The sequence below is a fragment of the Vulpes vulpes genome, chromosome 4 (assembly GCF_048418805.1).
Source record: "Vulpes vulpes isolate BD-2025 chromosome 4, VulVul3, whole genome shotgun sequence".
In the NCBI taxonomy this organism is placed as follows: Eukaryota; Metazoa; Chordata; class Mammalia; order Carnivora; family Canidae; genus Vulpes; species Vulpes vulpes.
Window position 1 is genome coordinate 143438658 of NC_132783.1, and position 12300 is coordinate 143450957.

General features: G+C 34.6%; 1 protein-coding gene across 33 annotated transcripts in view; it reads left to right on the forward strand.

Annotated features, from left to right (window-relative positions):
* CDH18 (cadherin 18) overlaps positions 1–12300 on the forward strand; it is a 948807-nt gene that overhangs the window by 915730 nt on the left and 20777 nt on the right. For all 33 annotated transcript variants that reach the window (XM_072757177.1, XM_072757194.1, XM_072757200.1 and 30 more), the window contains one exon: positions 3892–4009. In XM_072757177.1, coding sequence (XP_072613278.1) covers positions 3892–4009 — 118 coding nt within the window. The remainder of the gene's footprint in view (positions 1–3891; positions 4010–12300) is intronic.

Genomic DNA, 12300 nt, shown 5'->3' on the forward strand with positions numbered 1-12300 from the left:
CTGTGAGTATGTGTGTGTGTGTATGTTTTATTAAAAAGTAAACTTAGGAAACATAACATATATTTTTTAAAAAAATGTATTACCTAACACCAGCCTCCTCCCATTATGTCCAATTATTAACAATATAGCTTTCTAGGAGTAAAGTACTATCATCAGTAAAGATTGTACACCGAGATCTTACAAATATCAAGCTCACTGAACTAACAGAAGTTAGTATTATTATGAAATAAATTTATGATCTCATTTGAGATTATATTATAAAGCGATTTCATTGATTAATTTAAGGAAGATACAGTCTACTCCATAGAACATTCTTTTTAATATTTTAAAATAGTTTAAATATTTAGTTAGGACCAGCTCATTTATCTAACGGAAGACTACATTATTTGCATACATCTGTGATACTGACTAGTTTGATGCTTTCCCCCAATAAAGTACTCAAGACATAATAGACTATAGAAAACACATTCAAACAGGGTGATACATTTATTTGATAAAATAAATGCAAAATTGATTCTAATTAGTTTCTGCTAAAATGAATCCTTATTCATGGGCATTTCCAAAAACTATAGCTGGTAACTATTTATAAATACCAACTATCGATGCGAGTACCCTTCCCCTTTAGTAGAATAAATCTGTGACTGTATTTCTCTCAGATATTTCCAAATAATCAATCACTTTATGCACAAATTACAAAATATGCACATAATAGAAAACATCTAAGTTCAGTGAGAAAGAATGAGAGACAGAAAATAAATTGTTATGGACTGTACACCGCTAACAAATTGCACAAACAGACGGCACAGGTAGCCCAGTGTAGATAAATCACACCTGACAAGAGGGTAGAAAATACTCCTCTGGAATACATGGCACTTATTTAGATATCTGCCGGGGGCCTCAATATTTTAACAAGCACAAACATGTTCACTTCTGGGGTGATTTTCCTAATAAAAATCTAAGGAACCAACACATGGAAATCTATCTCCTAGTGAAAGAGAAAAGGTGATTAGTAACAGAAAAAAATAATGAACATTTTCCCACCAAGAGAATATCTTTGAGTTCTAGATAAAAGCAGAGCAACAAGATGCCTGGGTGGCTCAGTTGGTTAAGCATCAGACTTTGGCCCAGGTCATGATCCCAGAGTCCTGGGGTCAAGTCTCATTCGGGCTCCCTGCTCATGGGGAGTCTCCTTCTCTCTCTCCCACTCCCCCAATTGTGCTCTGTGTGTGTGTGTGTGTGTATGTGTCAAATAAATAAATAAAACCTTAATTTTAAAAAAAGCAGAGCAACAGTCAAGGCTTTTGGAAGCATTTTTCAGAAGTATTATGGAAGAATAAGTATAGATGCATGAACGACAATTCTGCAGGAATTTAAGACAAGTGGTTTACTCTTAAACAAAATGTGGCAATCAGTTCATCACTTGTTATGTACACAAGATCAAGAAATCTTTGAGAAAGACAAATTTGCCATGATTGGGCAAGTCAGATTTGAAATTACTTGTATAAAAATGGGAAGTATGCTGTACTAAAGATAACAGTAAAACAGTAACTGTATAAAATATGAATTATATCAGTGTTTGACAACTAGAATAAGCTTGTTTGTAAAAATTTAAAATAAGAAGAAAATAATTGTCCCAAAGAAGTAATAAGAGGAAATGTAAAATAATTTAGTTGGTTTAAATTAATTGTTCTGTGCCAATCTCTTCCAAAATCAAACTCTAGGATAATAAGTGAATTTTCAACTGTGTCAGTACATCACGAGGTATCGAGAACATAGGATTGTGTTTTGGAGAATGACAACGAGCAAGGATTAGGGGAGATAGGATGTTTATTTTCAAATAGAAAAACACATATTTATTTTATTTAACCCTGAAAACAATCTCGAAAAATTGATATTTTTATTTTGGTTTTATATTAAGTACCTGAGATACAGAGAATGTGGGTATGTTCCTCAGATTACACATACTCTGAACTCCACGAATCTAGAATGCACTGGAGAAAATTGTCAGATTGTTTCTGATTATTCATCGATTTATTCTATCAAGTCAAAAGCCAATAACAAGGGGCGGGGGGAGGATCTATTCAGAGACTTGCTGCAATTTAAACAAAAAAGAAAGCAAACAAGGAGATATGTAGACTTTTCAGCTCATTAACTAACAGTGTGAAGGGAGGTAAAGAGAAGAATGATAGAGACTTCTTGGGATGTGTGAGTGGAGGGGGAAGCTTTTACCTAACTTTCTTGCTGAGAAAGTCCATTTTGAGTAAAAGAGAGCCATATGCAGATAAAAATGGAATGGATCACGTCTGTAGCTCGAAGCACTTTCTTCGCTTCTACTTCATGGAGACATGTGCTTTTCTGGTCTTCCTGTCACTGATGACTCCTTCTTAGTACTTTTACACTCATCTTCCTCTCCCTGACCAACTAATGGGCTCAATGCATGCCCAGGAATTTAGGTTTTAATGCTTATACATATCGGTCTGTTATTTCACTTGAAAAAGATTGAAATGGGATGAAATTGAGTAAGCTGTTTTTAGAAATCATAACAATTTTTGTGGGTTTTTTTTTTTAAGATTTTATTTATTTACTCATGAGAGACACAGAGAGGGAGAGAGGCAGAGACACAGGCAGAGGGAGGTACAGGCTCCCTGCAGGGAGCCTGATGTTGGACTTGATCCCGGGTCTCCAGGATCATGCCCTGGGCCTAAGGCAGGTGCTAAACCACTCTGCCACCCAGGGATCCTCCAGAAATCATAACAAGTTTTGGAATGAACACACTATTTCACATGCAGGAAACACTTTTTTTTTTTTAAGATTTTATTTATTGAGAGAAAGACTGTGTGTGAGAGCATAAGTAGGGGAGGGGAGGGGAAAGAGGATGAGGAGGGGGGCAGAAGGAGAGGGAGAAGCAGACTCCCCACTGAGCAGGGAGCCAGAGAGGGCAGGGGATCATGACCTGAGCCAAAGGCAGACACCTAACCAACTGAACCACCCAGGCGCCCTAGGAAACACTCTTTTTATGGCTCCTTTTCCCTCTTTTTCTTTTAATTTCTTTAAGACAGGGTTAGAAAAAGGACACCTAAGCATTAGGATATTACTTTTTAAAAGAGGAAATATTGTCTTGCATATTAGTTTGGACATTTCCTTTCAAAGAGTGTAAAATGGCCACAGCTATTGGAATTTGTGTTCTGTTCTTAAGCCACCTGGAATCCTTCATTTCTATGTTCTAACTGTCTCTGCTCCATAATGTGCATAGCCTGAATTTTAGAACTGTTGTCTCCCAACCACTGCATATGAGAAGAATTCCATAAAACTCTGAGTGGTCTGGATTTGCTTCTACCACAATTTAACAGTTTGGGGGCACATCACAATCCTTTGGGGTCTCACATTCCTTATCCCAACTATGTCAAAATAGAGGGGCTGGATCATGCCCTCTAAGGTCCCCTGAAACAGTAAAAATAACATGACCCCTGTTTTTGCTTCTACTTTACTGAGAACAACCTACACTGCGAGGCTGTTCTACGTGAAACTAAGATGTGTCTATTTGTGCAAACAACACTTCGCGTTTCCTCAAACAGGTGTTCATACAAAATCTTGCCACTAATTGGCCCCATTGTACTGTGGGTGATGAAAAAAGAAATTAAATGTTGGTGCTATGCTAGAAAATAAACTGTGAATGATTATAAATTGTTCATACTGTGTTTGCTAAAATTTCATGCAAGAACCAGCCAGGTAGCTGATGCATGTATCATCTGTTTGAAAATACTCAAGATGGATAATGGGGTCTCTTAAAAATCCTTCTGTGATGACAATTAAAAATCTCATAGTATAATTAAAAATAAAAGAAAAAGTCAAATTAAATTTCCTATTTAGTCTTTGCTTTTTTCTCTTCAGGTCATTCATACCATCAGTGCCACTGATAGAGATGATTTTGCAAATGGACCAAGGTTTAACTTCTTTCTTGATGAACGCCTATCTGTAAACCCAAACTTCACTCTGAAGGACAATGAAGGTGAACATGAATTACATATACTTTTAAACCTATGCGATACCTGTTTTGACTGAATGTGGAATAGGCTCGAGCAGTTTTTGCTTTATTCGTACATACCCATGAACAGCTTGCAAATCAGCATTCAAAGTCAGTTTGATGTTAATGTGTTATGATCTCTGAATAAATAGCTTGTATTTAAAATTGAGCCATATGTACAAATAACTTTCATTGAGTTTACTCAGAAGCATCCCTTTAAACAAGAAATGTACATGTAATATGCTCTCGGGCAAATTTTAAGAGAAATCTTAGCTGACAAACATGTTTATGAGAGCTGCTTGCAATTGCTAGGAGGTAGAAAAATTTTAAATTAGGAAAAATGAAAAATATGTCCTAGGGACAGTTAGGAAAGGAAATGTAATGTTTGAGCTCATCTTGCATTAGCAAGGCTATCAAGATGTGGTGTACAAATTGTATTTCCTCTTGTTATTATGAATATTTTTCAAAATATGGGTAGAAAATATGCATAATTGCAGAATATTGTGGAAATTTTGAATTATATTTCTTTAAGCTTCTGTATTGTGTAGCGGAAAAAGAATACCGTAATTCAGTAACTAGAGGAGATTCTCATGTTTCAGATTCCCCATTTGGTAGATTTCTCAAGGTTGTGTAAAACTCCACCTTCTATATGTAAAGGATATGTTAAATCAGTCAATATGTGCAATGTTCTGATGTGTATCAACTTTCTTCTTCCCCCAAACTTTCTTTGATCATGTGTATCTGAAAATGTTATTATTTAAGATATAGCACTTGCCTCAGAATCCCATGAGAGAAACAATGGTGCATACGTTTAGGAATAAACATTTAATTCCCTCTCTGTACCCTTTAGGGAGAAGCATTTTCATATTTATATATATATATATATATATATGTATATATATATATTTATAAATATATATATAATCACCAAATGTCAACTCACTAAATCATTATGTCCATTATTCCTAAGCTTCTTTAAATTATCATAACAAGGATAGCAAATTGTACATGTGGCCATAGCAAGATTTATATGAAAATACAAAGATTGTTTGTCTCTCTCTATTGAACTACCCTATGGTCAGCTCTCCCTATGGAAATACATATTTGCGCATGTTTGTGTATGATGTATGATGAATTGTACTGATTCATTATATACATTTATGTACATATGAACATCCCATTCTACAATCCCAAATATATCTAATGTAATTAGCTATGTGAAATATGTAAAAAAAACCCTCTATTCATATTTCCCATATTTCAAATCAGTGCATAATTTGTGGAACAACTTTCTGCCTTAGATTAAAATCATATCTATATCCCTATACTTATATTTTATTTGTTCCTTTTGCCATTCTCATAAGGATTTAATTTTACATTTTTACATTTTTAACATAATTTTAATTTGATGATGTTATCATGAAAATTTGACTTGGATTTAAAGTGTGTCACATTCAAGTTATTTAACCTATGTAAGTATAACTCCAAAAGTATTTTTTAAAAAACAAGAGAACTTTACTGTTGTTGAGACCCACTCAGTTACTAAAGTCCTTTGTACAAAATTTTTATATCTGACATTTGTGAATTTAATTAATCAATATATTCAAAAGGGCTCTTAATTCAATGATTTGACATCACCAGTGGTGGGGGCTCATTTTAAGGAATTCTTCTCAAATGTGTGCACAATTTTAAAAGGGTTGATGATGATGATGTAAATTTTCTAACATTTCTTTTACCATATATATGGATGCTTAAACCAGCTATACCATGTCAAGTATGTGAGGCCTGTGGACAGTTGTGTAGAGATAAAGATGTTTTAATCTATTTGTAAGAATATTTTTAAAAATGTTGAGAATAGATAAAATTATAAATAGCATAAGAAAATTCCTTTTGGATAGGTAATAGCAATTTCCAGAAAAAAATCAAATGCATAGTTGAAAGCCTATGCTTATTCAAAGTGTACTTTATTATGCTATAGATAAGCCAAGCCACCTAAACTTCCCAAGCTTCATGTTTTTTTCCAAGCTTCATTTTTTACATTCATAAATTTTGGTTTAAAATACTCACTTTTGGGGATCCCTGGGTGGTGCAGCGGTTTGGCGCCTGCCTTTGGACCAGGGCGCGATCCTGGGGACCCGGGATCGAATCCCACGTCGGGCTCTCGGTGCATGGAGCCTGGTTCTCCCTCCGCCTGTGTCTCTGCCTCTCTCTCTCTCTCTGTGACTATCATAAATAAAAAAATTAAAAAAAAAAAAATACTCACTTTTGGAGCAGCTCAGTGGGTGGCTGGGTGGCTCAGTTGGTTAAGTGTCCAACTCTTGGTGTCAGATCAAGTCATGCTTTTGGAGTTATGAGATTGATCCCTCCATGGGTCTTGATGCTAGGCAAGTAGTCTTCTTGAGATTCTCTTTCTTCCTCTCCCTCTCCCCCTTACCCACTCTAAAAAGTAAATTAATTAAATAAAATACTTACTTTGGAACATTGTGAGAATTAATGATACCATCTATAACGATGGCCTTTTCTCTAAAAGGAAGACAGCAATGGATAATAATATGTAAAAAAATAGTATGTAAAGATGAAATTAAAAATTAAAAATGGAATAGTCATACTGAAAACCTCACACATATAAATTCATGAATGCATAAATAAATTCTCTGGACAACATTTCATAAAACATGAATAAATATTAACAATCTAGGCCTGCTGAAATCCTGGTCATTTGGGGTTTATATGCTCCCAGAACATAAACAATAAACCTAAAAGAAACAATTAAAAACAATTACAATTATTTTGTGTGTGTGTGTGTGTGTGTGTGTGTGTGTGTGTGTGTGCTTACTGCTTACATGAAAGTGCACCTTCAGGGAACAATAGAAGGAGGATAGAGCCCCTAAGCCAGGGTGAGTGATGAGGAAGCCACTGATTTAGTGGCATCTCCAAAACTGCTAAATGGTAAAGAATGAATAGAGAGAAAACGGGATTTCCAAATAAGAGAGAAAATGTATATATTATTGTTTACCCGAAGGCTACAAATCAGATTAAAAGATAGACAATAATCTAAAGAATGTGTCAGAAAATGAATTCACTTTGAATAATATAAAACACAAATAATCAGAAGAATAGTATAACTATATTTAGGACTCAAAATTTAAAAAAATAGCAATAATATTTTTACAAAAGAGATCAAGAAGTGATTAAGTGAAATTAGACAATGGAGGAAAGCAAATTTGTATGAAAATAATGTAAAATCCCTTATCAAATCCCCTAAAATAAAAATCCTTAGTTTTTGCATATATAGAAAGTATATAGAGATATATAGAAATATGTACTAAGTTTTATATGTACTCAGTTTTATATATATACCATATATAAAATTATATTCAAAAATTTAAATTTAAATTTAATTATATATGTATGTATATATAATGCATATCTGCACATTATATGCATAAAAAACTAAAGCCATTAAACACATAGAAAAATATAGACCTATATTTCTATATATAGAACTATATATATAGTTCTATATATAGAACTATGTAGATATTTAGTTATATATAGAACTATATATATATATAAATTTATATTTATAAGTTTAAAATGTAATTACATACACATATATGTGCATATTTATAATATAAATGCATATGTGTGTATAAATATACACACATAAACACAGATTATAGAGAGAACAATTTAAATTAATAGACAGCCTTACCTCTAGCCTGGACACAAAGAAATTTTAACAAGTCAAATGTAAAATTCAGTAGTTGAAGCAGATAAGCTCAAATAGATAAAAATGAGGAAACTTTGTAAAGCACCTGATAGATTGGAGCATAATGTTCCTAGAAGAATTAAGAAGAAATTATGGCCAAGAGCAGTATATATAGATAAAATTGCATGACAGCTCTATATTTGAAAATATATGGACCCTTATGATGAACATAAACACCAAAGCCAAGCACAAAATTAAATCTATCCTTGGATATGATAGTTTAAAACTTTTAAGCACCAAAGATAAAGAGAAAAAAAAAAACCTTACGCTATCAAAAAGGAAACGCTAAATAATAATAACTAGATTTTTTTGAAGATTTTATTTACTTATTCACAAGAGGCACAGAGAAAGGCAGAGACATAGGCAGAGAGAGAAGCAGGCTCCCTGCAGGGAGCCTGATGTGGGACTCGATCCCAGGACCCCAGGATCACAACCTGAGCAGAAGGCAGACATTCAACCACTTGAGCCACTCAGGTGCCCTGATAATTAGATTTTTTAATGGTTTGTTTTTAAGTATTTAATTTATTTATTTTAGAGAGAAGGAGAGTGGAGGAGAGAGGCAGAGGGAGAGGGAGAGAGAAAATCTTAAGTAGACTCCATGCTGAGCGTCTAGCCTGACAGGAGGCTCTACATGTGGACGTCATGACCTGAGCAGATACCAAGAGTCAGTCGCCTAACTGAAAGTGCCAGCCAGGCACCCCAATAATTAAATTTAAACTAAATTACTGTCTTAAAAAAACAGGTGGTAGAAGTTGATAAAAACCATCTTGTCAAAATGCTGATGGAAAATAATTTGCTATTACCAACCTTCTCTGGAACTAGTTAAGAAGGGTAGGCTCTCAGGACTCGAGGAGGACCCATTATTAAAGACTTTCCAATGTGTACAAATAAGTTTCTTACTTTTATTTACTTACATTTTGGTAAATATTGTATTAGTGTTTGCCTTTAGGATCTCTGCAGAATGTAATAGATAAGAAAGAATCTTGTAATTCATGTTTCATTCCATAGGTTAAAATTTGAAGTATAAATACTAAATTAGCAGAATAAAAATCTGTAATTTCCAAAGCAAGGAACAATTTCCAGAAAGTTAAATAATAAAACTTATGTTATCAATAGAACAGAAAGCCAGGAAGGAGAATGAAAAATGCAAAGTAAAAGCATAGAAAATGAAAGAAGTAGAAATTAGTTCAAACACCTCATAGCCATAATCAGATTAAATATCATTTTTAATCAAAGCTCTATGATATTTAAATATATATAAATATATATATGCTGCTCAGAAGAGATATACCAAAATTAAAATAAGATAGAAAGTTTAATATAAAAAGTTAGAAATATTTAGCCTGTTGCTTCAAAAGAAACAATTATTTCTGGAAAAAGAAAACAAATCCAAAACTTGGTGTCTTAAAATAAAAGACATTTATTTAGGTCACATTTCTAAGAATGAGCAATTTCTGAAAGGTTCATATAAGCAATTCTTCTGGTCCCAGGATACCTTCAGCCACTACAACTAATTAACATTGTACAGAATGTTCTTGATTCAAAAAGAAAAAAAAAATGAGAATAATAATTAGGAACAAAACACTCGATTTTCCTTCTTAATAGATGATGATATTGTCTAAATGGAAATTTAGGAGACTCTACATAAACACCAAAGTAATACTTTGCCAATTTTTGGAATACAAATAAATGCCTGAAGATGGACAGATTTCCTATATTTAAAATAAACATGAATAAATAGTAAATCAGGTACAATATCAAATGGGAAAATAAATAAATCAACCCAAAACACTTCTAAAATCATTAGGGGAAAAAAATAACAATATATAATGTTCAGGTTTACCCAATCTAAAGAACAAAGTTACTGAAAATATAAAACCATGCAAGAAAAATAATATATTTACCAACTTAGTGAATCAGAGACTCAGATTTTCATATTAATCTATAAATTATATATAATTTTAATGACAAACTGAATTTAGTAATTGGTTAATAAAAATACAAATGGCAAAGGATTAAGAAAAGCAAGAATGTATTGAGAAAGAAGATGAACGAGATACATCGTCAGCAGAAAGAGAAGAAAAGCGGGCATATCCTAGGAGATGTTAAGACATTATAATGAAGAAAGTAATGAGTGAAACCCAGATACAGTTGGTTTTCCTTTTCTTTTCTTTCTTTCTTTGTAATGCATGTGCCTGTCTTACTCTTTGATTGCTAAGGCTCCCATTTCAAAGAGGCATCCACTTTGGGGAAGGTTAGCTGGAATAAGCACAATGCCAGCCACAGGACCAGATAAAGGTCCGGGCTGCCTTCCCCCGTCCCCTGAGACTCTTTGTTTTCGAGATCTTAATTGATCCTGATAACTGATCATTTGGCCTTCTCTCTCTCCCTCTTTCTCAAGCTCTTCTCTCTCTCTCTCTCTCTCTCTCCCTCTTTCTCAAGCTCTTCTCTCTCTCTCTCTCTCTCTCTCTCTCTCTCCCTCTTCTTGGTTTTTAAATTCCCACTCTTATGTTTTAAATTCATCAATAGAATGAGCCCCCAAATCCTTGGCACCCACCATCGACCCCAAAGCCCCCATCATTCTTTTTCTCTCTACCCTCCACCTCTCCCTGTGGCCCCACATGTGCTGTGTAATTTCCAAACATGTGAGTAATCAACCTTCTTTCCAGAATTTCTTGAGGGTTATTGCTGAAGAATGTCTTGCGATCGTCCTAAGGATAGCAAGGGTTCATCCAACCACAACATTGCTTATTGATAGGCTGAGTTCGGCACGAAACAATGAAGTACCCCTTCAATACAGTAGTACTGCAGAAATGGAGAGAGAGAAGGGAAGAACCAATTAAGGGGGCATAAATAAAATTGTTAGATATCTAAATCTATATATACACATAGGAACTTTACAGAAGACAAAGGCAGAATTGTTAACCGTTGTGGAGAGCGCAATCCAAAAAGTACATAGAAAGGGACCAACATATTTTATATAATTGGGGTAGAAGAGGGTTTCTATAAAAGAGTATGGATTAGTATCATGAATATATTCAAACATCCCACAAAATGAAATAAGCATCCCAAATAGGAAGCAAAATAATTAAGGATACAAGTAGATCATTAACAGAAGAGCAAATAAACCTATGAACATATGACCATGTGTTCAAGCTATTAATGGTCTTACACAAAAACGTAAGACAATAATAACATAAATATCACCTACATGCATCCCATTAGTCAAAAATAAAAACAAAATCTGGGAATGTCAATGGTTCAACACCCGAGTAGCTGCTGAAGATGTGTCATAAGAGCCTTCACATGTCGATGCTTAGATTATACTTTACCTCCGTGGTAAGCGGTGAGTCTTGACCCAATTTCGTGGGTTCTGGCACAAGGCTCCATACTCCCGGGTCAGGGGTAGATGCTCCATTTCCCATGGCACAGGGAGCAATAGGACCTTCATGTTTTCTCTGATTCCCTTAACCCCAAAGTCTCAAGAGAGGGACCTGGAGCGCTCCAGGTGCATGGTCTGCATGCAGTGGGTTTGCTTCACAGCAGAGAAATCTTAAACTGGGGAGTCCCAAAATTCTATAAAGGGCAGCAAGGAAGTTAGGTCGGATTTTGCCCCAGAGGTTGTCCTTATATTTAGCAAGTAAGATTATCTTCCTCTGTCTATGTCCTGGTGGGATTCTATTTGCCACTGGATCTGCTTACTAAATAATTAAATTTAAGACATTGTTCCATGTGTTCTCAGATCTTCACCATCTTCATTAGATCTTTTTTTGCCAAATGTTTTCTCCTTCATTAATTTGGCATTTTCTAATTTACCTGAACATTGGAGAACAAATGTATTTTTGGATGTCCCATCCCATTTATGTAAATGACTCTTTATTTGGGGCCTATTTTTCAGCATCCCCTGTAACATTGTGAGTATATTGGTAGAAAACACCAGCATGAAGCTCAAAGCATTTTCTGCTCAAAGAAACAGGAATCGTATCAAAGCAAATACATCCATGCAAGGAGTGTAGCTCAAATGCTGACTGCTTTGGCTGATAGCACTTTTTTTCCTTTTATACAGAGATAAATCTCTAGTGAAATTATCTGTCCTTTCTTTCTCTCTCTATTTTTTAAACATATTAATCTTAACAATTTTACAATCATTGTCAACTAACTCTAGTGTCTCAATAAGATGACAGGTTTTTGTTTTTCATCGGGGACATCGGAGAGACAGCACTGGGACACATGGTCTTGTTGCGTGATTTGTCTAGTAAGTTTTTTGTTAGATGTCACATTTGGCGTATAGACCTTGGAGAGTCTCTCACATGACAATGTGTTTCTTCAGGGAGTATTCACCATTTTCTGACACACATTGAGGGGGGTGCGTGATTATTTTAATCCAATGAGAGTTGAACTAAATCAAAGTCGATTTGTAATTTTGTTCAGATTCTATCTCTGTCCCATTCTGGAACATAGTCCTCCAGGACTTTCAACTGGGAGCTTGCTTGCATCCTGGGCC